This window comes from Anas acuta, chromosome 7, assembly GCF_963932015.1.
Source record: "Anas acuta chromosome 7, bAnaAcu1.1, whole genome shotgun sequence".
In the NCBI taxonomy this organism is placed as follows: domain Eukaryota; kingdom Metazoa; phylum Chordata; class Aves; order Anseriformes; family Anatidae; genus Anas; species Anas acuta.
Genome location: NC_088985.1, coordinates 28777984 through 28804665, shown reverse-complemented (window position 1 = coordinate 28804665; position 26682 = coordinate 28777984). Strand labels below are relative to the sequence as shown.

Genomic DNA, 26682 nt, shown 5'->3' with positions numbered 1-26682 from the left:
TTGCCTGCACAGCTATTTCAAAAAGAAGAGTAGTTAAGTAGCAGCTTTGTTCTTCATATCTGATTAAATTTTCAGAATAATTTACAAATTAGGAATCTGTACATTTATAAAACTATAATCACTGTTTGCAAGCAAAAATGATCCTAGTATATTATTTTACAAAAGCACAGAAGCAGACGTGCAGGTGTTGTTAAAGGGTTGGACAAATGAGTCTTGTTCTTCTGAAAGTAATCTCGGAAATCAGGCTGCACAAACCCTTGCAACAATATTGTCATCTGTTTAAATACTGGGACTATTGGGGAGGGGAACTCAGCAGTGGTGGGAGGGCTTTCATGTGGTTATATGTTTATTTTATTTTTTTTTCTGCTGTTTTACACTGTAGCTTTAACATATTAATATCAGCTCCACAAGAAGAAGGAAAAATAAAGCATTCAGGGAACTGCTGAAAGAATCTTTATATCACAAATATCTTACTGTTTCTAAGAATTCCCTGTAATTGCCCTTAATCTGGTTACTTTACAATTCTTTGTCATCCCCATTTCTAAAACTTACAAATCCTTTTCTCCAGAGCTCAGAATTCATTACTGTTTCAAAAAGATGATACCAGACAAATATGTGATGTTAAAATAGTCATGCTTCTAAATATATTTATTCAAATACTTCACTGGTTCAAACTCCCCATATGAAATCCTTCAAAAATCTGACCCATAAGTAATCCTGACTTTATTGAAACCTTGGCTTTGGCAGCTATCAGGAAACAATAAATTAAAAAGAAAAAACAAAAAACAAACAACAAAAAAAAAAAAAAAAAAAACAGTTCAGATACCTGTTTTGCTACAGCAATAACAGAGGATATTAATTTCAGAAAATATACTGAAACATTTGAGGAACTGACCATTAAAACAGACTTCTCCCTCTAAATATTTATGAGTCATTTTATAACTGGAAGAAAGGTGTTCTGGAATACTGATCTCTAGTGTTACACCTACAGATCTACAGCATGCACAAATAAATAATAAATATTGATATGCGTGCGTAGGTCTACCTGTACTGTATTTTCAGTGGGTATACAATATCCACTGTAATACACAAGCTGCTTCAGTACCTCACACCAAACATTACAAAATACTGTGTAATTCTTACAGTGTTTCAGCACAGGTTTTAACCAAAGCAATGCTTTCACTTTCAATACCAGTGTACAAATGTATTTATTCTATTAAAGATTTTTGTGATGCAAACAAGATTATTACTGTACCTGATTTGATCATGCTATTCTAACAAAGATCAAATAATAGGTTTTCCTTTTTTTTCCTCTTCTTTTTCTAGTGCCTTTAAAAAATCTGCTATCAAAGAATGTTAATTTCTATGGTTTGATCTAGAGATTCCTATGTAAGTATACAATTATTAGGAAAAAAGAGGCACAACAGTGAATATTTTAAAGCAATGTAATCAATATTTTTGCTTTGTGTAGATTTCCCTGCAACAATGAACAAAAAGATCTACTTCAGATTTAGAAACTCAGCTTTAAAGGGAAAGCTAGACAACAAAAAGCAAGAAAGTACTCACCTCTTCACGTAATTTTATCAACTGCAACATGAACGCACAAAAAAGATAAAAAGGAAAGAAATGGCAGGAAAGAAAGATCAGTTGTGTGACAGGATACAGAATTAACATTGACAATTTATCTGTTTACATGTTTAGCATTTAAAAATCACAGACAAACACATTAAAAGAACCTAAACATAGACTACATGCAGAGTTTTTTGAACGAATAAAGATCACTTTCTCACACTGTCACATTAAACAAAGAGAATAGTGTGAAATTCTCTTTTAAACCACATCTAAGACACCATCATGAAATAAAGGGGAATGACTTCATAGAAGTCTATATTATAAAGAAAAAAAACAAGTTTACTATTCCTCTCCTCGAAGATTGTACAGCTGAAGTGGTTTTGTATATACAAGTTTTCAGAATGTTTTCTGTATATTTTAGTTGTGACAACTGATTTCTTATTTTACTAACAGATCTAACTTATTAATAGATGACTGCATCTTTATAGCATGTCACTAGTACTCCAATTTTTATATACCTTAGTTTGAATCTGACTATATTATCTATTTTTATTATTGAACCTCAAATGGAAACACTTTTTCAGGTTAAAAAAAAAGCAGCTTAGTTAAATGACTCAGAATTATGTTTTTATTGCACAGCATATTTAATAATAGACAAAGGAACGGGGAACAAGATGAAACAGATTTCCCGCAGAAAAGACCCATTGCAGACTCTTAATCCTAGACCACTATACAGTGTATGAATACACACACAGTGTATGTGTGTATACTTATACACTATAGACATTCATGTTTATCAATTTATGCTTGTAAATCAATGCAGTCTAATTCTACTAATAATATTGCTCTGACAGGTTTCCTATTAAACTAAATAAAAACCAGTGTGAATATCAAGCTATGTTGTAACATCCTCTCCATTTACAGAGATATATTATTTGTACTGGAACAATAAGTACAATTACTCACAACAAATGTCTGCGTAAGAGTGGCTCTTTATGAAAAAATTACAGTTCTCTCACCGATTCCAGTTGAATTCGAAATTATAACAGCTACATCATTATCTCATTTTATGCAGATACTTCACCTACAGTTTCATAACCCTAATTTTCAACACGTGTGTAAGCTGAGAATGTTTACTACTTATGAAGTCTCTCCAGCCGGGAGGAAACAAAAGCATTTCCACGATTCTCTATTGTTTCATATGGCTCGCCTGAACCAAACACCCGCCTCACCCCAAAATGGACAAAAAGCCTCTAACTACGTGTAATTGGGAGGGCTACTACTGCACCAAGTCGAGCTGAGACGGCTCCTCAGTGCCCAGCTAAAGGAACTTTGCTAGAATTTGGTATAAAGAAAACAGCACTGTCCACCAAACTGGTTCTTAAATTCAAATGCTTGGCCTATCATAAATTGGTCTCTTTCTCCAGTTCTTCCCCCCCTTTTTTCCCCAAAAAGGCAAACATTAAGGCTCTTTAGAAAGAGACGATCTGGGAGTTGATCGCATAGCTATCTTTTCTTTCTGAGGCCACCATTCTTCAGTTGGCTATGATACTTAAAGGGCCAAAGTTTAAAACTACTCTCCCGCAATAGAGTCCATTTGGGCATGCCACCCTGCTATAATCAGTGAGGGTTTGAAAATGCTGCACATTTGTTTTTTCAATAGGTCCCAAACAAAAATGTTCTATCTTGTTTGTGCTGCATGGCTGAATTTAAGCTCTGCATAGGATTTGCAGCTAAGCTAAGTAATGGGAGAAGGTTTTCTTTCTTTCCTTCTTTTTTTATTTTATTTTTTTTACATTGGCTGAAAGATATTCATTCAAATTAACAAAAGATGTATTTTTCCCCCATTTAACAATGCATTTGATGAAAATGCGTCACCTTTACTTTTCTATTTTTAAACATTTTCTGGTATTTTTATCGTGCTTGCCGCTCAACTGTAAACTGCACTAAGCTGTGTGCAGCCACCATTTTAGGTTATGATAATCAGCATATTTTTGAAACAAAGATTTTTTTTTTCAATACAGAATTCGATACAAGAGGTAATCTGTTCCTTTGTAGGCTAAAAAAAAATCTGGTTTACGCTGGTTTGAACCAGTGGAATCTCTTGTGGCTAAGCCTTCTGCTGTGACTAAAATCAAAACTGCGCCGCAGAGAGCGAGCGAGATTGTGTGTATGTGTGTGTATGTGCGTGTGTGTGCCCGTGTGTCTGTGAGGCACACCACGTGATGCAGAAAACTACCGAATTTTTTTTTTTTTAAAAAGCTGATAACGCTACTGCCGTCTCTGTCCGCATATAGATAACGAATAAATGCTGAACTCTATTAAACGCCCTTTACACATTATCGTGGGTCGAACACACAATTTTCTGAACTTATGATGACAGTCTATTTATTTTGCTATAAACCCTCGGCATGTAACGAACAGATTTGTGTCTGGTAATGATCTGCTCTGCCAGGGCTATATGAAATGATACCGACCTTCTTTAGATCTTGGGGAATTAAATTGACCAACTTCACCCCCTGGTCTGTAGCTGAAGTTTGACACACTTTATGCACAGCAAGCCCAAATCTAATATTATCAGAACTTTGTAGTCAGAAATTAAGTAGCCACAAAATATTTGTTCGCCACAAATCACATATGCAGTGTATGTGCATATGGACACATAATTTAACCTAATGTGAATTTACTTAAGCATATTAATTAACATAGTTGTGGAAGAGAAAGGAACAGTAAAATATTTCAAGAAAGTTGGTAACAGGGTACCTGACACTATTTTGGTAGAGAGGGATTTCTGATTTAACCCAATGCACACTTAGTAAAACACATAGAAATCACCGCATAAAACCAGCTCTGTGATTATTGAAGTGAAGCCACAACTTTAAGTAGCGTATCACTGCACTGAAAAGCTCAACAACTTTCACAGGATTTGATGATCATTGAAGTCTTATTTGTCATTCTGGCCAGCAAAGTAATAGAGCCCATTTAAGACCACTTCTAGAAAATAAGTAACAAGCTGATTCACATGGGTTTTTGGAGTTGTTCTTTTTGTTTGTTTTTGATGGGAGAAAGGATGTTTCCTGATTCTGCACCTCTGCATGTGCCTCACCTGACCACATCCACCAGATATATTTCAGAGGGAATTAACGTACACTAAGCAATGACTTCATTAAACACTAAAAGAATTAAGAGGTTTGTATCGCTTATTAAACAACAACGCATTTACTTTAAATGAAGTTTTGATTAGCAAAATTGTATGATTTTCACAACCTCTTATAAGAAGTTTCTGTATGCGTTATCTAATAAAGTCAGTTAACTATTGATATAATCATGATAAGGCAACCATATTCTAAACTGTCATCTACACATGGAAGACATGTAGGGGAACATGAAAAAGAAGAGGAAAGGCCAATCATCATGTGGTAATTCTTCACTCTTTTCTTGTACTTAAATGTTTCTTCTTGGGAGAACAACTGGAAACTCATAACTACGTATTCTACCCTGTTCAGTACAGCTTTCAAGTTGGCTGTGTTTTGCTGTAACTCCACCTTCGAAACTCAACTAAAAAAAACAGAAGTTGAATAAAGCAAAAATTCAAATTGTTTATTTTTCCTGCACTGCCCCATTTATTTCTAGAAACTTGATATATTCACACTAGCCAATATACATTAAGTTCCTTTTGTCTCCTCCCTGCACCAAAAACATTATGCAAACATTCATCACGATGACAAAGACCATACCTTAAATGTACTGCTCATAACTGTATTTCCCTTGGATAGTGTCCAACTCTAACCAGATATTCAGCATTTCTATTGGCAGATTTTACCAATATCTCAAGATTGCTGTAGGAGCTATTCTGAGCTGGCAACTGTTTTTGTTTTTGACAACTCCATTATCAGAGGAATCCCTTTTCTCATCCCCTCTCCTCTTTTTAATTTGGTGACCAAATTGGGAAAGAAAAATCATCATCCTTTGGTTTAACTAATTTAACCTAACCAAAACTGAACTAAAAAAAGAGAAGTAGTGTGAAAAACAGTAGTGTGAGGGTCAGTCTGAAACATCTTCAAACATTTTATATGCCTGCAAACTATACTTGATCATACTTTCTTCACCTAGTCCAAGTTTTGTATTAATGTAATAATGCATAGGAGCAAATGTGGGGTAGATCTGGAGTTACTGAGTCAAATATGTTAACACATTAATTGTATGGTATATACCCAAACCTTGCACTTTATCAGGATGTGCAGCTCTATTCAAATAAACTCAACAAAAGACTGAAGCTTGTACACTAAATGCTTGTTGATTTAACTAAAAGCATAAAACAAATACAAATATGAATCATGATATCTCAAATATTGTGCCATTCCAGTAATCAACCATAAACAAATTTCTTTTTAAATATTGGCTTTTACATTTTTAAAAGAAAGATGGGTGTCTCCAGTACCTTGATATTTTGTAGCATACTTCAAGAAAGAAAACAAAAAATTCAGAACTTTCAAAGATTATGGTTAAAGTTTCAAGTTAGGTTATAAAAAAGGACTTTGTTTACTGAAAAGACTAAAAAACCCTTCTCTTTCCCCCTCCCCACCCCCCGAATTGCTACCTCCCCTTAAATGTGTGCCATTTAAGAAATAGTCATTTGAAAGAAAAACAATCATGTTGACAAATGCATGGAAGTATCATTTGGTTCCTTAATGTGACCATGTGTCTTCCATCAGGTTTTCAAAAGAGATCACAACTTGCAAAAAGTGCAAGTGAACCCGTTATTTAACCATTCCTTAAAAAGTGAAAATATTTTATTTCATCCCAAATATAAGACACTTTGTTATAAGCATCACATTTGTCCTTTTATGTTTGAATTCACTTATGTTTTCTAGAAACATAAACATAGCAGCACCTTAAAGAAACAAAACAAGAATCTTAACACTTTTACAGACTGAGTTTACTTCCATGACACACAGCCTGGGAAATTCTTCTCCCTGAAGTTGTCCTTTCTGCAAATATATTATTTAGGGATAAAAAAAACCCTCTTCCTTTTATTAAAATTGTGGACACCCTCCCTTGCTATAATATCTAAATTTGAAGATTAATATCTTTTACTTTTAACTCTACACATAGATACTACAGCTGCTATACACTGAAGTCTACAGATAAACGGTACACCATGCATAATTTCACTTACATATGTATTACAGTCTATCAGAGATAAAAATTTACACAGCACACTTAAAACACTGCATAATATTAGTGTTTAATGGGGTCTGTGTCTTAAAATTCATTTTATTGGTATAAACCTCCAAGACTTAGGTTTTTTCTACCCATAGTGAACTTATACTGGGGGTAGAAAATACTAAACATTTTGTAATGTGATTCTGTTTCCTTATTTAATGCTGAATTTATCAAGTAAACATTCAAACAAGCTTCAGTAGCAGTACCAAAATGATTTAAATTCTTTATCTTCAGAAGGGAAAATCTGATATTTATGAAAACTTTCAGCAAACTTCTCAAAATCTACAACTTGGATTTACAGCTGAACTGACTTTCTAAAGAGAAAAAGGGAAATTCAGCATTTACGAAAAGATTGTCAAAGAAGTTTCAGCACCAAAAGAAATATTAACATGTGGGTAAAAGCCCCCTGAATATAATGTTCCCTTTAGAATTTTCAGCAGTCTAGTAGGATCCTCACTGCAGTGTCCAGAACAACAATATGTCTACAAGATTTTTAAAAAGCCTTAGAATTATCGAGCTTTCCTTCATTAAAGAGTTGGATAGCACTCTGCATTCTAGTACAACATACATCATGAAAGCATGCTTTCATTAGTACAACTTGTGTTTTTGGTACAAGAAGAGAAAATCTGTTTAGGGAAGGAATCACACAAGGAAACTGAGTGGGGTACAGCCTAATTCTGAGAGTGCACTTTCATTTGTTTTGCCTGCCAGTGTTGATTTAATTATACTGCATTATTATCAAAGCAGCATTATGTACTTTTTTATTCCTTTTACATGTGTTTGAGGTGAAGACCTTGGCTTTGTCGGCAAACAGTGCGTTTCAAGTTATTTCTTAAGTACTAAATAATAAAGAAAAGAGAAGAAAAGATTTTTTTTAAGATAGCAGACAGTGATCACAAGTTAAAGGGTTAAATGTAAGATCTCCAAGAAACATTTTGAAGTTGATTAAGACCCCAGCTTTGCATTAAACAGTATCACTTCCACATGAGTTGTTGCTAATGCTGTTAAGGAGCAGCTTGAGAAGCCCAGTGTGCCAGTGACCTCCTTCACCCTCCAGCCACCCACTAGGGCTTCTTGATTAGCATCCTACCTGGTTCTCTGAGGAATTCCCGTCATCCCCTAGGAGCTCATTCCGCACCTCATCACTGTAGGCGATCCGTGACCTTTTCTGTAAAACAAAAAGAAAAAAGGGTTAGGAAGTAAAGCTCCAAAGCCATTGGCATCAAGGCTGATCATCTTAAACCTCGAGAGCCCCCTAATGGATACCTATTTGATAAAAAAAAAAAAAAAAATTAAAAATCTGCAAGTAAAAGTTATTAAAAAGTTCTTCAACTGCTGTATTTTGATAAATCAGCATGGAAAAGTCTTAGCATTTCTAAGTCACATCCTCAATATTTCATCAATGCAAGAAGTTTAAGCCAAGCCCAAGCCAACTCATGTTGGATCGGTTCTAATAATCAGGTAACCTTGAGTGGCAAAGTGCTGAAGAAATGCATGTGTAGGAACAAAATGCATTATTCTGAAGAACACTTATTAGTTGGACACAGAACTCAGTAACACTGCAGTAATGCTATTAAATAGGAAAGGAAGACTGACTTTTTTCCTTACAAAAAAAAAGGCAAAGAAAAATAAGAACGAGCAATGGGCATTTGACAAAATTGGTTGAATTTACATATGTAGAAATTTAACAAGTTTTTCCTTTGTTGCTAAGGCTATGAAGGCCTCCAGAGAAAGGACCAGAAATCAAATACCAAAAGAAAAGAGAGAAAACTGCAGTACAAGGGAACTCTAGTTTACAGCAGTTCATGGAAACACCACAAACCTGAGACAGACATTCATTAAACTATTACCACTGATAGGCATTATTCACAGCTGATGAGCACTGGATTTTCTCATGAGCTGATCACTATATTGACTCTTAACTAGATCAAGTGGCAAACAACTGAAAGCAAATGACTGAAGATTACCAAGGTAGCACAATATTCGCTGGAACAATGGGGAAGTCCATAATAAGAATATTAGTCCAGCTTTCAATTTCTTGGCCAAGTAACACACTCACTGTTAACAGTATAAGTTAGTTAATACTCCCACATTAACCATAAAAAGAGAGAAAGGATTTTTAACATATTGTCTAAAATTATGCATTTTCTATGACTGAGCGTGGCTATGACCAGTTCTACTCTCCCTCAGAGGAAGAAGCCCTTTTTTTTTTTTTTTTTTAAACTGATGGGAGCTTCCCTCCCACTCCACTATGTAGTCACTACCAGTAGGAACTCAGCATAAGAAACTCCCTCCTCAAACCTTCCCTAATCAGAGAATTGTGCTAAAAAGTGTTCCTGACTGTAACACAGGAAATAATTCATTAGAAATCATACGGAGCATATGGAAATTCATTCCCTATTCACCTTCCACTACGAAAATAGCATTTGAGTAAGCTTTATACTGGTCATCTCAGAGCAACACATTTTAACATTTTATCTTGTGCATTTCACCCTTTATTACACCATTGTCATTGCAATGCTTCACAATTTGTGATTTAGTTGCTAGTGTTCAGATCTGGACTATATACTAAGGCTAGAGATGTACGTAGCAAGGACAAAGCATACCATGGTCCTGCTACAAGAGCTGAGTTGTGCCAAATCTTTTGGAGATCTCAGCTGTCACAGTTTCATACTAACCACGCTAAAAGTATTCTACAGCATTAAAGGAAATGAGAACCTTTAAACAGGCTGTGGTATCAGAGCTGCCTGTTTAAATTATTCATTTCATCACTATGGGGGACTAAAACACTCCACAGTATGCAAGAATATCATATGGAGATAGGTTTTGTTTTTCTCTTTTTTCACCAAAAAGCCAACAAATTGGCATAGATTGCTCAATTACATTATTTTCCTATTTTTATTTGATACACATCAAACAAGGAAGGAAATTACAAATATATACCAATAAATATCTAGACTTCTTTTCTGATTAAGATTCAATCTCCCCACTTGAGGTCCAGTACTTCAGCCGTACAGTCTCTCCCACTTGCACAAAATGACTCAGCCCCATTGATTCTGTCAGTGTTAAACGTATTTGTCATTATTAGGCTGAGATGGGGAGCATGATGCTTCATGAGCTTGTTCTCCAGTGAACAAGTTGCCTAACAATATGTGGAAACTGAGATGGGCCTTGGTTACATATCCTTTATTTGAAAGATTTAACTGGCTGATTCTCATTCACAAGAGACTGCATGAAAGAAAGGAAGAAGAACATTCTTCATGGGAAAGAAGTAAATGTTAACAGCAATGCAGTTTTTAAAGGCTCTTTATAATCCTTACATCATCACCACTGAACTTAATAAATATATTTGTATCATTGTTCTTTCATTGTAATAATCTGTCATGATATGAAAATCGGCAATTTTATTAAAAGAAATAATCCTTTGACTACAATTAGGTGTAACTCTTTGCCATAATCAATAAATAATTTGATAGTACTTTTGATCACAGTTCCACTGCCAAATGAATCAATAATATAAAAGGAAAGGCCTTTGAACTAAAGTGTTCGTTTGTTCTTCCAGGATTTGTCCAAAATATCAATACATTCATATCTTCAATTACTATTCTTATTTTTATTAAAGTAAAAGTGCCAACAGATTCAAGTGTGGCTAACAAAAATAGTGAAAATGAAATGGTTCATCTGAACTCAGCAATAAAATGAGTTTTAGGATTTTTATTTTTTTTTTTTTGAGTTTATAACTATCAGCTGTTTATAAATATATACTTTAGCCAAATGCAAGAATGATAGTTTGAGCTGGAAATGTCACACACTCTGCTACAGTTTGAAGGAACCCAATTCATAATGCATTTTATAAATAGTTAATGACTTCTATACATAAGCTAACCAGGCAAATCAAGAAATTGTCAACATTTTTAGTCTTAGTTGTCAGTTACCACTGTCTACTGGTACTTTATATGTATGTTTCTAGAAAAGACAGAAGCTTTACAGAGTTTGTAATCCAAGGCATTTCTGGGCAGCTCAGTATAAGTTTAAGAGCTTCTATGTGCAGTTTTTCGTCCATAAAGGTCTGTCATACAGATAAGTTTTTCTTGTATTTTGTATTTTTCTTGTGTATACATGCACAAAAAGTCTAAGCACCCAGGAGTTTTTACTTCATTGTACACGCTTCCATTCAAATGCAGCATGCACACGAACACACCGCTACACAAAAGGGTTAAGCTACTTTCTACAAAACTTCAAGACAGAGAAAGTTTCAGGGGCTGTTTTAAATGTACTACAGTATCCAGACCTTCTGACAAGGAAGAATTTCTGATTCCAGGCAGATCTCTCTTGGTTTATGAACAGGATTTTTGCATACTGATTGGGTGATTTTCTTAAAGCCCTGTTCAAACAGATACACTTGCTCAGTTCTGTCTGGCAATTTGGCTTTAAACAATCTGTCTACTTGACCCAAGCCTTAACATTTCCCAATAGAACTGAATGTGTTCATGGGCAACCACAGCTAAATTAGAATTGAAATGAATTAACTCAGCTTAAACTAATTAAGATCTGTGATCTGCAGTACCACCCCCCTGTATGATTCTACATGTGAAGCAGGGTACATGTAACCAGACTGTAAGAATTCTGCTACACTACTAATCTGAGCATAACAATGAAGTTCGTCTATTACTAAAGCATATGAGAAGTTAATTTCCACGGCCTACACATGGCAAAGCAATTGCTTAAATTGCCTCACCTGGGAATTTAATACAATGTTATCATCAGACCAGCCACACTGTAAATAGATTTATAATGCTTTCCATGTGCTAGGCTAGGTTGCATATGAATTAAGTAATGATCTGGTATTACAATACAATCAGCTAGTTCCCACACCTGGCAGACAGGGTATTTTGCTAAATTACTACCTATATAGATGCATCACAACATAAAAACAGAAAAGGCAATGGGAAGAGAAACAATCTACATGGTGTATGACTGATTTTTACATGGTAACCAAATAAGATGTAGATGGAAAGAGGTATCCAAAATAATCTGTTTCCAACATCTGTACAACAGAACGCATACTTATTCATTTCTATTCAATTTTGGCTTAATTTTCCGCATTCTATACTTTAATTACTCATCCACATTCTGAAATGTTCCCATTAGTGAAGGCCACAACTAGCCAATGCCCCCTCATTCCAACGCACTTTTAGCAATCAGACAAATAATTGCTATAAAGTATCACGTATTTTCATACCTGAACTAAAGAATAGCTTTCCTCCTAAATGCTAAGCAGGCCCCTGAACGGACGACCAAGTCTAGATACATTTCAGACAAAGGGCCCAGCAAATCCTTTTGTCCCAACCTCTCCATTTTTCAGCCTCAATGTTTTAAGAATAGATTAAACCAATTTTTTTTTCTGTAAAATTTGTAAACAAACAAAAGGGCTTATTTATTCACAAACATCTGTTTTCATTAGAATTTCCTAGTATATATAAATGGTTTAAAAAAACATCTTCAGGCATCTGTTTCAGAGTTTGGCCCTGCTCTACATGCAAATAAATACACAAGATTAGCATAACCAGAAATAATTTCTAGGAATAAATTATTTTACTTTGTGTTCTTCAAGAGTACTCAATTTTACCATCGTTCATGTTAAAACAAGGTGAAAAAGTGACCTGATCTTCAAACACAGTACTGCAGATTGTAGACTTTCACCTCTGCTTTTCTGAATAGATGCCTTAAGTATTTTTGCTGAGTAGCAATGGAAAAGAGAGTTCAGCAAATTTAGAACATAAATAAGTGACCTTATCTAACAGCAACACAACACTTCTTCAGGAAATAATTGAAATTGATTAAAAAATTGTGTTCTAACTACAGTTTACAAAACTTCCTCATTTTGCTGTAAAGGTGATGCAGGAACAAAAGATCAGATACTTCAGACTGCCATTAGAAATGGGTTTTCCTGTTCCTAAATAGCTCAGTTTGTGAATAAGAACCAGGAAACTGGTTACATAGTGTGTATATATGACATGATGCAATGCTGGACTTTCAAGCATTTCCTTATGAAAATAAAACCATGAAGCCGATATATTTCTGTCTGAAAGGAAATAAACTATTCTACAAAACCTATGAAACTTCTGTCTGAAAGAAGTAATTCAACAGTACATGTCAGCTGGCAAAAGTCAATGTCTAAGGCACTCTCAGTCTCTCCTCTCTCCTAATACATACAGAAAAGATCTTAAACACTTGTGAAAGAAAATGCACAACTTTAAACTTGTATTCTGCCACTCTGACAAGTGCTGTTGGCATCCAACAACAGAGATGAATCAAACTTCAAGTGCTAATGTGAAATTAGTGCAGAGATACTATTACCCATTAAGTTGAATTCACAGGTCTATAAATACTTTTCTTTTCCATAATCATCATCAAATACACTTTTAGTTTCATTATGAGGTGAGGGCAGAGAGGAAGGTCAAGGAAATCCCCATGAGGACACAATGCATTGTATAATATTGTTAGAGGAAAAATGAAGCTTCTGCCCACAAAACCACTATCTCAAGCTCATGACCAGTGGACCATGTATGTCACCAACAGGGCTGATGCTTAAACCTGTGAGATTGCATGTGCTGTGGTTAGGGAAGAAAACAGGTGACCTGGGAGAGAACTGTATCTCTTCGTCTGTGTCAGATTAAGGAGTAACAGTGGATGATTTCTGTTGTGAAAAGGCATTTATATTGACAAAAACAGCTAATATTTAGTTGACCTCTGCCTTTTAAACTTCAAAACATAAACAAGGAAAGATTTTTTTGAAACTCAAAAGGTCTGGAACTAAATGGCCCTGCCACCCTTCTATTTTTTAGATAATGCTCAAAAATTCACTACCATCACTTCCAGTTTAACCAGACCACATCTACAGAAAAGTGATATGAAATGATCCAATATGATGAAATACTGGAGTTACAAATCCAAGCATGGAAAACTTCAGATAAGCATCGTTTGGGTTTGGATAACACTCTCCAAATATAACAATGAATAACTCCCCTTGGCCTAGCGTTCATATTAATACATATATTTTTAATTAAAACAATTAATCTTTTTGCTTGTTTGATTGACCACATCCTATTACCAAACCTTGGTCCTTACATGCACACTACCTTATTCTTTAATCAGAATTAGATTTCTCTACAGTGCTTTCAGCTTTGGGCTGATGCGTGTAACAGTTTGTCTGCCTTTTCACTTGTGTGCCATAATCTCAAAGAACATAAGCCAGACATTGGCTAACACATGAAGAGTGACTGAATACTACTGCAAATTTAACTGTAACCTCTCTGTAGATCAACATATTGACATCTGCCATTTGCTAGTCTGTTCCTGTAATATACTTTTCAGTACTCTAATTTCAGTATTTCATATTGACAGAATTTATATTGACTGCTTCAAATGATCGTTATTAAACTATCATATTTCGTTATAAGAACCATCTCCGCACATCAACATAGCTGGCTAAGTTAACCAACTTGGTTCTTTAGTCAATGGAAAGTCCTCTAAATGGACTACAGGATCACTTGAGTTCATTCCAGCTGAGACTCACCTTCCCAAAAAGCCCAGTGCTTCCCTCTAACTACTCTGCGTGTGTTCAAAGGCCACTCAGAAAATCTTGCTTGCCCAATTAGGTGCCTAAATTTGGCTAGTGTTACTGCACTTTTCCTTCATATGTATAGCAAACATTGGCATATATTCACTTAGTTTGTTGACAAAGGTTTTGTAGCTACAGAGCCTTATTTACCACAGTCATTTCAATCAGCAACACTGGGGAAAAAAAGAAAGAGAGGTCGGAGAGGGAGGAACACCCTCTCTCCCCAGCTCAGTGGTTTGAAAATTTAAATATCTCTACAGGAAGACCATATTAAAAAGGGCTCCTGCCACTCTGCACTCCCAAGTGCCTATGGGACCACCATGAACTAGATACTAAGCTGATCAGGTTCAAAGTAATGCAAAACTTGACTAGTTGTTTGGGTGTAGGAGGTCTAAGAGGGATAAATTCTGTTGTTTATAGCATTGGTCCACTCTTGAACATGGAGGCAAAAGGGAAGGGTCAAGACTGAGGCATCAACAAGAAATTTGCAAACAAAGAATGGGAACAACCGAAACTAAGCCAGAATTGTTGAGAGGTAAATTGGTCCTCAGCTCATGTTCAGGCTAATCTGAAGAAAGGTTAAAGGGTGTCAGAAGGATCACTCAGGAAGATTTAGTCTCTACACCACACCCCAGAAAACACTCACTCCCAAAACAGATTTTAAAGTCATATATTGGAACAGTCACTAGCATCACTAGGCTGCTATTGTTCTCCAGAATTCTCTATAAATACAAGTAACTCCAATACAAAGAACAACAAAAATAGGCTGCAAAAATAAGCCTGTTTTGAGTCTCTGTAGCAGACCTTTGCCCTTAAAACTGGTGTATGTATATATAAGTGTGCATGTAAATAGATACAAGTTTCATTGCAAAATTACCTTTTAGGGAAAATTAAGTATGATGGGTTGTTTTTTTTGGGGGGGGGGGGGGGGGGGGGGGGGGGGGAGTGGGGTTGTTTTAATGAAATCTTCATTGGTCATCTTAACTCATATCTTCCTCATAAGGACAAAAATAGTATATTAATGTTTCCGTTTTATTTTACTACAAGCTTTTTATTTTTTTTTTTAATACTTGTCACCATGCAATTTCATTGAATCATTTATCCAACAAATGATAAAGCATGATAAACATCTCAGATAAAGCAAAACATGAAACACTATGAACCTATGTTCCTGTTGCCAACAGTAATAGGACATCTGCTGGTACTTCCCACCAGTTCCCTTCTTTTCCAAGAAGAAGTATTCAAGTGTTACTTCCTCCATTTGGTTCTTCATTGGCTTTGCCAGCCTGTACCTGCACTTTCTGGTCAGATACAAAAGAGCCTGGCAACTGCAAAGAAAACCTGTAATGGGGCTGTGGAAGTTGCCATTCCTGAATGCCATCATTCTCCACTCCCGCACCCCTTGGATATCTAGCAGTGGGTAAAGCCTCTGACAGCTGGTATGTTTTATGCTTTTAGGCTTTCCATTTTAAAGTATAATTTTGCTACAGAGCTCAGTTCTATTAATAAAGTATGTATTTTGTCCACCGTGAACTCAAGAGTAAAAAAAAAAAAAAAAAAAAAGGAAACCACAAAGACTCGTACACTTGGAATGAGGGCAAGACAGATGAATGAACTGCTTCCAAGGCAGCTGAATTGTCCCACCTAAATTTGTGCCACTCCAATGGGATCTATTTTAAACCTAAGAAACTTAAGTTGGCCTTTCCAAAAATACTTTTTATGGCATAAAAAGCTATTTTTAGGCAATGTTCTTTTTTACTGAGCTTATGCTCTAAGTTATCTTTCAACCCATAAATGTATACCAGTATACACATGTATAATTCCTGAAACACATATATGAAATGAAAAAAATTCTGCTGAATTCTTAGTGTCAATCATAATGAATCTCAAAAAAAAAAAGCATCAATAAGAGTAGCAGAGTTTAATTTCTGACTTCACCATTAAATATGAAATAAAGTAACGCTTGATGCAAAGAATAATAAAATAGAAAAACAGCATAATTAAGGTGGCTTGCATACTGATATACCTACATGTTGCTTATTTTGTGTATTTCAGTACAAGTATTTTGGACCATAAGTACATTTGCTCAAACTATAGATTACTAAAAAGGAAAATTAGAAAATTAAAAATAATTTGTGTATAACATGGCTCAGTCAAAATTGATTTTGGATCCTACTTGCCATGTTTCCTGACTTCCCTATTTTTGCACTGACATGATTTAGCCAGGATTCCTTTTCTTCCTTCTAGACACATAGACAGACTGCCTTGTTTGAAAAAGAAAAAGAAATGTCTGAGCTTAATAATTTTAGTAGTTAAGCGGTCACAATTAGGCTTTGATGTTTGCAGCAGATTGAAGGAGGAGTAAATCTGCACCTTCACTGCTCCCCACCAAGCACTACTGGGACAGAACCAGTTGTTTCACGCTGTGTTAAATCAATAGTTAATATGATAAAATACTAGCCCAATGTTCAAACATGGCATTTTTGAGTTTTATCACAAGCGATGATTAGCAGTTCTTGCTTTACACTACCTGAGATAAAAGTCAGTAACTAATCCACTACCTATATCTAACTGATGTCCTCCTCCTTTTTATACTGCCTCTTTATTTGTGCTCCGCAGTCTCCCACATTCAGTCAAAACACTTATTACCAATATTCATTTCTTGAAGTGCACAAAATGGATGAAAAAAATATTACTATGATGCACGTATCTATATGAAAAATGCCAGTGCAAACTCCAGCCATACTTGCTTTATTTCTTCAGATCCGAAGCCTTAAGCCATTCAACACAGCATAGCTGAAAGATGGTATATTTACACAAAACATTGTTATTTACAAAATATTTGGCATTTAAAGCATCTTTCTGACAGACAGGCTTCAGCTAACTTGTTATTTTTTCCTTTACCTGTACCATAGTCAGAAATTCTGCTTCTGAGTGGACTAACATAGAACAAAAAGAATAATGAGAAACACTGATACTGGCAGTAGCTCATTTCCCAGTAAATATTGATGTCCAAACTCAAAAAATTCAGTGAGTAGTTCTGTTTTGTCCCTGTTCCTATGTTGTCACCAACAACGCTTACACATTTCTATTGATCTTGTTTGTAGCTGCCTGGATTTTCACTGTCAAGACAATGCAGTGTGAACCTTAAGGAAAACCTCTCTTTACAGTGAGTATAGACTGCATAAAGACTGCTATATCAGTCAGAGCTTCAATTAATCCAGAACTTGTACTACCTCCTATAGTGGTCATTAATGGAAAACAAGGGGAAATCTTAAGGAACAGAGCAGGTATGGCACTTCAGTAGTTGCTGCCAGTTCCTGATGATCAGCAGTTCAGGGATTTCCTGAGTGTAAAGTACATGTAGATCCTCATACTTAATAAATCTTGATGGTTGATGCTTAACACAGAATACTTCTTTTATTTATATAGCAACTGAACATGCATCAGATTAAAGACTTTCAGATCTCAATATTAGAGCAAAGATTAAATTCCAAACTCTCTTAATTTTCACTTGAACAAAACTGAAGTTCCAAAGAAAGAAGGTAACATTTCAAATATGAAAAGCAATTAATTTATATATCAATGCTTTAACATCTCTTCATTTGGGCACATCTTGGCTATAAGAATTTAATTCAGAGGTTCTGAAACTATGTTATAGGGTAAATTCCACAATAAGAGAAAGATTATTGAATATAAGAGAAAGGTTATCGAATGAATCAATTTCCAGTTCATACTCATACAGGTCATTTGCTCTCCCAATCTCGTAATAAACTATTGCAAATATTCAAGTTACACAGATTAGAAAGCAGAACTATACTCTACAGTCATACTATATATCTGCTTAACTCCTTTGAACTGCAAGAAAGTCCCAATACCATTTGACCAAACATCTGTCCCTCCACCCCACCAGCTGTTCCTCTGTGGCACAATTTTGAATCTTCTAGTATAACAAAGCTGTTAGCATCAAATAAAGATGATCTGATACAAAGAAAAACAAAGTTAGGTAGCATATGGCAAACATTGTATTTCCAACTCCAATTCCTGAACCAGACATGTAAAACTAACACAGAAAGAATGGAAGAAATGGAAGAAAAAGAAAAAAAAAAAAAAAAAAAAGCATGTAACACATCTACATTTTTGATTCCTAAGCATTCAGGGACAGGTCCAAATTTATTTTTAAAATTTCAGGTCAAAATTTCATCTTCGAAACTCACACAAAGATACAGAGAATGATAACAAGCACTTCTATTAAACTCTCAGGTGATGTACCCATCATTCTTTCCCTTCTATCATTCATCAGTCTTACACCTTTCACAGTTTGTAACTTCTTCCCCCAATTTGTCATGTTTTCTCCAGTGCAATCATACTTCTGTGCATCAAAATGCGATGAAACATCATCTTGTGTGTCCTTTACCACCACTCATTTTGCCATTCCCTGTCATTTATCTGTTGTCACTAGACTCTAAACTACAGTACCCCACACCTATCACGGGTGACTTCATGGTTCTATAGAATAGCAATCTTTAAAAGCAGGATCACAAGATTAATAAATACATAAATATCTGAAGTAGTGGCCCCACGGAAAAAGCTTAGGTGACTGTTAGATGACATCTTCCACTATTTTTCCCCATTAAGCTGAGATATGTATATTTGATAACGTATGACATAAAACATTACAAGAATTGATGACTGACCACAACAGACCATTTACTGGCAGCAGAATTATGAAAAATCTATCGGCATACTTTTATTTTAAAATTTACTGAACATCAGTTTGCCCGTTGGAAGTATTTTGTTACAATTTTTCTGCAAAAAGAGAAATTTCAATTCAAAGAAAGAATTCAACAGGTAAGATATATTCCATTCTGAAAGACTGAGGAAAAAACGCAAAACATAGTCACATCTGATCTTGGATACACTGTATGATGAACTACCTATGCTTTTTTTTTTTTTTATTTACTTAGATTTTGCAAGGCATGAAAATTGCATGATCACAGCATTTGAATCAAATTAATAAATTTACAGAATTGAGAGAAACAAGCAGGAAGTAAGGTCTTTCAAGAGATACTTATAAGTAAAATTGATAAAAAATAAACTAAACACATTTATCTATAAAAAAAAAAAAAAAAGTGATTTCATAGTCAAAGATATCCTGAGAATTTCCAAGTGTAAACCAATTGCCCATAAAGAAGTCCTTGGAGTAACACATTGTGACTAACAAGAAGTTTTCAAGACTAAATTCATGGCTTGAATGGCTGTCAACCTGGGAAAAACTTGTCCTACAGTTAACCAGAAGAGCAACACCCGGGTCTTAACTCCGAAATGTAGGAGATTCCAAAGCTAAAAAGCAAAAATGGGATGCATAGTTGCATATAGCTGGCTGAGGATGAAAAGCAGTTATTGCACCTTAAAAACTAACAAAGATGGTTGGGATGACACTAAGATTCTTAGTTTGGATTTCACATTATTGATATAGCAACCTCATCAGAAAAATAATATTTTATTGTGTGATTTTATCCCAGAAAAATCTTTGCAGAAGGTCATTAGAAACCAATGTGTTTTCCTAAATGCCAATTCCACAGATGGCCACTAAAGAGTTCACGTTAGACTGTATCAACCTGAAAAATACACCCAAGACCTAGTGGCTGGATTTCCTATTCCACTGTAGTATTTTATTATGGATCAACCTTCAGATCTATAATAATCTCAATTAGGTTCTAAAACAAATAACATTCCCTAAGAGCAGAAATTGCCAAAAAGAGACACAAGCCAGATCCACTGAATAATTTATTGGACATTATCTTTTAAGGGTAGAGAGAAGCATTCTATATTTTTCTAAGAATCTTCTAATCTGTCTAATTTTACATAGGAACATCCCTTGTGTCTGCTTTCCATTGTTCTCAGAGGTTAGATATTCCCCATTGTTATTAAGAAGAAAATACCAGCCCACTATCTCAAAGAGAACGGTGTGCATACACATTTCTGCTTTGTTTGATTTACAGACCTGAAGAATATGGATTACCTCTGTTATCTGCACATACAAGCGCTGCTAAAATCTTGGCATTCAGTCAACTTTTATCTTGGGGACCCCAAATTGTACTGTTAGGCAACACAGAGCACCTATCTAGACTGAACTGTCATACAAATAGATTTTTGTTAGATGTTCAATTTGTATTGGGGAGCACGCCAACAAAAACAGAAGTCAGCAATTTGAAACAACAAACCAGCCCCTGTGCTGACAGGAACAAATTACTATATTCCAAATGAATAAGAATTACTGTATATCACAGATCCTCAGTATGAACACTATGCAAAGGGGGAAAAAGTATTCCTCAAATTAATTCTTTATGGTAACTCCATGCTCTGAAACAAAGAACAGACTGAGTACAAATAAAATACAAAATAATACAAGTTTATAAAAGCACATATAGAAGTACAATCAAAGATGAATTAATTAACAACTGGTAGTGCTATGAAACGAGATGAGCAAAGACTCGTTAGAGTTCAAAACTAAACTTTTGCAATTGGTCAAACAGTGCAGCAGCACGTTGTACTTCTAACAACTCCAAGATCTGGTTTCTAGGCAATGACCTTCAAGAGGCTGAGTGCACCGTGAGGTGATGCGTGCATCTACTGGGGCAAAGATAGAAGTAGCTGCAAAAACACAATACATTTTGTTAGCCCACCCTAGGAGAAAAACTGATTTCTGTTCTTCCACAAACCACACAGAAGGTCTAGCACAATCTTTTCAAAGAAATCTTCTGATCACTCTGTAATTATTCCTTTTTGAGTGACCCCATTCCATAACACACCATTCATGAAAAGACCTTGAAAACACTTTCCCTCTGAAACTTGGTAGTACTCTACAGACCTCACCATTTGAACTAGGAGTTGTTTCTCTTTTATGGATTATAGCACTTAAAAAAAGTAACTTTCATCTGCAAGCTAATTAGAATGAAGTTTGTCTAAATTTTTTCTTTTCTCTGCTGTTTTCAATATTCTTTCCTTTTTCTTTTTTTTTTTTTAAATAAAATAAATAAAAACAACTCAGCTTGTTCACTGATTTCCCAGCTCCTTCTCTGCCAAAAAAGGAAGCTTCAATTCCATCTTCAAGATTCCTAAAGTATAACATTAGGAAAATATGATGACAAAAAAGTGACATGAAATAATAATGCAAAATTGAGTGTTCTTGGAGATAAAATAACCTAAAAAAAAAAAATGACCACTTGGATGAAAAACAAATACCACCAATAACTATGACTGAAAGAGTGTACAAAATCAGGTTAAAAAAAAAATCTTTATCTACTTGAAGGATACCTGAAAGGTACTTGAAAGATCTCATCAAAATTCATAGAAAAAGCTTTTCTAATATACTCTCTGTAAATACATAATATTAGAAAAGTAAACCTGCAAGCAGGCACATTTTTAAGTTAATTTGTGTTGGGTCATTGCATTATCTAAGTTATGTACATAGTGATTCCACAGGTCCGAATCTAATTCAAAACATCCTCCTTCCCTCACTTTAAGACTTACCAGTAAATCTTAAACAGAAAATAATTCTGCCACTGATATATCCAAAGTGTAAACATATTGGAGATTAAGAAGACAAATGGTTCAAGAAAATTTTGTCTGCAAAAATATTATTGAACTTAATGTCCAATATCTCTGTTGCTTCACTAGTTATGAGGGAAACAACTACCTCTATTTTTTGCATTGCAATTTTTGCAGTGTTATTTTCTTATTAAAAAAAAAAAAAAAGGACTACATGACGCCTATGATATACTATGGTATTTCAATGCAGGGGAAGAGTTAAAAACCTCACAAAGTCTAAAAAAAATATATAAATACATATTTATATAATCTGACTTCTGCATGTTTGCAAAAGGAAGACTTTTTCCAAACAAACTATTTTATGTCAACCTGTGTCCTTGTTATACTGGCTGCATAAGATTCTTGCCTAATATTTAATCCCAGTCATCACAAGAACAAGGTAAGGCAATGTAAATCTGCATCGGAGTTTGATTCAGTTTGCTGAATGCAGTTGAAAATTCTTTAAAAAAAATAAAAGTTATTTGCTGCCTCTTTGCTTATGTGCTCCTCAGTGTTGGCAATTTACTAATCTTCACTCAGTATATTTCAGTGGTTATGTACTGGCCGCATAGGTTCCTCAACCTTTAAACAGAATGACATACCACATGTCCTGGTTTACTCTCGAAGAGTCATGCTATGGTAAGGCTGGTCCTTCAGCAGAAGCGTAGGGTATTGTCTTCTATTATCTCAAAAAACAGAAATCCTGATAAACAGGGTGCCCTCTTCAAAGATAAAAGACTGTTCTTACAAAGCATCTTGGTTATGCTTCAGAGAACCCAGAATTTTTTTTTTTTCCCACTTCTATGTTTTCTCCAGTTCGGACTGTAGATCATTATCTGCCTTTTTATATGACTCTTCACCAGTTTCTTTTCTTTTTTCCCCCCTTTTCAATCATCTGAAGCATCTTCAGCAACGTCTTCCAAACTTAAGACCTTCAAATAAATTTCAGATGCGCCATTACCATGTTTTATTCAAAAAAAATTTCTATAGTCAAGAGACTTCTCGCTTCACACGCATGAAATAAAACCAGTCTTCACCACAGTATGATAACAACTCTTTTGTTGTTGTTATTTTAAAGCACATTCAAGATATAGATGACATTATAAGAGGATGGAAAAGGGAGTCTTCCATTAAGTAAGGGCATTACTATTTTCTATAAGCTATTTAGCTCCAGGAGAGCATCCTCAATCTTCAGAACAGAACTCAAGATTCTCATTTTCCCATTTTGGGTTATACAGAAAGACGTCACAATGTAAGGGAGCTGGCACACCAACTTGTATTTCCAGGTTTACAAATGCAAAACATGTCATTCCTCTGGTGCAGGGCACGAAAGAAGGCCTTGACTATGCATTCACTGCCTGGAATTGTTTCAGTTTGAGGAATCAGAACAAAAGAAAGAGCAGTAGAACACTAAGGGCCCAGAGCTCAACCTCTATCTTAATTAAATAATTTGCATATAAATAGTATAAATATAAGGCATTAGTAAAATAATTAATAGCTACAAAAATGGTGAAACCTGGCATTGCACGAAATACAGAATAGCCCTGTCACTTTCAAATTTACTTTTCAAAATATATTTAGGTGATAAATAGGTTTCATTGAGTCTTGAGTTCAACAGCAGTTACAAATACTCAGCATCTTAGCCTCAGACCTAATGCAGCACAATCAAGATGGTTTTTATTGAATACTACTACAGTTAACCTAAGCAAATCTTGACGATCACTTTTCATATCTTACAGGGGTATGCGTAAATGTAAGATGCTCTCCTTCTCTATTTCATTATTTCCCTTTGCTCTCCAAATCCTATATACATTTTCAGAAATTAGCATGATAGCCAGCAGAAAGATGTGATGCTAACCCTCGCCCCTGCTTGTATTAGAGAGTATCGTCTCTGCAAGGCCACATCAGAGAACAAGTCTAGAAAGGGAACTGTGTATCTAAAGAGCAAAATGAGAAGCACCCTACATAATACAGGCAATATACCTGCACAGTTAAATACCTACTTCATTCTAGTTCTGCTTAGCAAAAAGAAAAGTAAAACTAATTCAATTTTAAATGACGATTTCATTACTTCCTGTGCAACATTTTTTCATGGTATTATAATTGGTTTGAAATTGTTCTTGTGACAGTGATTATTTGTTGTTCAATCAATACCTATGTGGTTTGCAATTAAGACATGAATTTAAAAAAAAAAATCTTACATCCCACCCTAATACATCCTTAGATTAAGCACAGTGGAAGAATGTATCTGCTGTATTAGATAGAAGTTATGCAATATACACAAGTGCTCAACTACATACTTCCTGTGGTCATTGTCTTCTCGTATAAGAAGGAAATCTTCCCTCATATAAGAGGAAAATCTTTTGGTGGAAAAGTGTATAAGGGAAATGAGACCAGTTCATTACTTTTTGAACAGTGAATGCAAGAAAGTGACTTCTCTGCCATGATAAAATTTTAATAAAACATACCTCTCCAAATTTTAATAGCTAAAGTTCTTTGTAATGGGACTTGATTTTGGGAAAATATCAAACTTTTCTCACTGCACAGTGACAGCATTCCTATCATATTTTCCTAATGAATGAGCATGGATTATATGAACACCAGCTATGCGGTAGCATCAATAAGCTCTTTGACACAATTAATAGAGGAACGTGGCTTGAAGTCTAGAGATCAAGTACTTTGTTTTTAACTTTTTATAGCATTATTAGGAGCATAACTTTGGAAAATAAAATATTGGCTTGTTTTAAAACAAGCCAAACACTGTGTTTTTTGCATAAGAATGATATCTCCAAAGTGCTTTTTTCTTCACAAAACAAGCTGATGTGAAGGTCAGATACTTAAGTTCTTTGGGCAGAGGACATCTTTCTGCCTTTGAAGCACCTGCTGCAGCATGGCCACAAACCCTGAGAGAATGATTTGGACTCTACTGACTTAAAAGTAGCACCGGAATATTGCAGAACACTGTTTCTCATTAATAAAAGAGCTAAGTGGAAGATATTAGGTTTACAATGCAGTTCCATAGTAATACTTAAAAAACAAACAAACAAACAAAAAACAAAAACAAACAAAAAAAACAGTCTGAGTGAACTGCTACACTCAATAGTTGACTAAATATTACTTCAGACAAAAATTAAGTAGTACTTCTGACACAGCTTTCAAACAACTTAGATACAGGAAAAGAACAGAATTATCCCAATGGGTAGTATGAATTCTCAATTTGTTCATAATATTTAATGGCAAACAAATGAGACTTTATACAACACTTAAGAAATGTGCATCTCTTTCTTTAATTGGGGTTCTCTATTCAAACTTGTGCAATCAAGTTAAAAAGAAATCTAAGGAATTCTTTCAACACAAACTTTTCATTTCCTGGAAGTTTGATAGTTGTTTGCTATATGTATTTTAAGTGCTACTTTTTAAAAACAACATTCATATGGTAACAGTCTGGTCCCCAGCTGGATGACTGATGTATAACAAATATATGACAAAAGTATAGCCTAATATTTGCATTACCTTTCAGTGGTCATATAAACTGAAAAAAAAAACAAAAAAAAAAACTTTAAAATTCTTCCATTTACAGAGCATTTCTTGAGAACGTTCCTATACAGTGAATACAACAGAAACATGGCAACAGATGAAATTTGTTTGTATTCACAGTAATTATTTGCAGCGTTGTACCCACTGAAGTTATACTATTTCTAGAACCCGTCATCACTCCAGAACAGAAGCAGTTTAATGTATTTTCTGTACAGGATGAATTTAAATATATGCATCTATCAGCTCATATAAAGCAATACGTGCTTGCTATAGAATTCTGTTCCCAGAGCCAGAAAGTCCAGACACATCCATTGTTTATATCTCCCCTGGGTACAAACCTACAAAGGGGATGGCATCCTCCTCTATGTCACACGTGGTCAGGACATAGAGCCAATTGGCCATACTAATTGAGATCAAAGGTCCATCAGGTCTAACGAGCAGTATCCAGTAAGAGCCAGTATTAGCTGCCCATAGAAGCAGTAAAAGTAAATGACACCTACTTGTTACACTCTCCTCACTCACTCTGTCACCTTGTGATGGTCTACTTATCAGGCAGTTCTCAACTTTGATGTTTATTTATTTATTATTTTAAGAAAACCGAAGATAATTTTTCCTTGAATTTTCAGATATTTCTTCAAACTAAGTCATCTTCTGGCTTCTACAATATTCTTCAGCAGTGACTTCCAAGGTCTAATAAGACCTTGTGTGGAAAAACTCCCTCTTGCTTTTTATCTTATTCAATAAATTCATTTGATGACACCTGATGTGTATTACGAACAACACTATACTAAACTCTATATACTTCTCTTTAATTTACATATCCCTTCCAGGTGCCTCTTTTCCTAGCTGAAGAACTCGCATTGAGTTGCTCCAGAGCTTTCATTACAAGAACTATTTTCCAGTTTTATTGCACTTTGGGGGAACAGCAAATAGTAATCACACACAGAACTAAAGTCATACACATATGCAAGTAGAGGGATGATTTCTCGGTCTCTTATTTTTCCCAGTCATTGCTCAATTCTGATCTGCTTTTCTGGTAACTACTGACTCCAGGCTTCATATCATATATTTTTTTAACCAAACCATAACACTTTTCTACTTTGTGAATAAAATGTCACAGTTGTTTTTCT

At 35.0% G+C, this 26682-nt stretch overlaps 1 protein-coding gene across 6 annotated transcripts in view; it reads right to left on the bottom strand.

Moving 5' to 3' along the window:
* VTI1A (vesicle transport through interaction with t-SNAREs 1A) overlaps nt 1-26682 on the bottom strand; it is a 270364-nt gene that overhangs the window by 207241 nt on the left and 36441 nt on the right. For 3 of the 6 annotated variants that reach the window (XM_068688567.1, XM_068688569.1, XM_068688571.1), the window contains 2 exons: nt 7889-7966; nt 1567-1587 (listed from right to left, as the gene is read on the bottom strand). In XM_068688567.1, the coding sequence (XP_068544668.1) occupies nt 1567-1587; nt 7889-7966 (99 nt within the window). The remainder of the gene's footprint in view (nt 1-1566; nt 1588-7888; nt 7967-26682) is intronic. The other 3 variants (XM_068688570.1, XM_068688572.1, XM_068688568.1) reach the window with 1 other exon arrangement.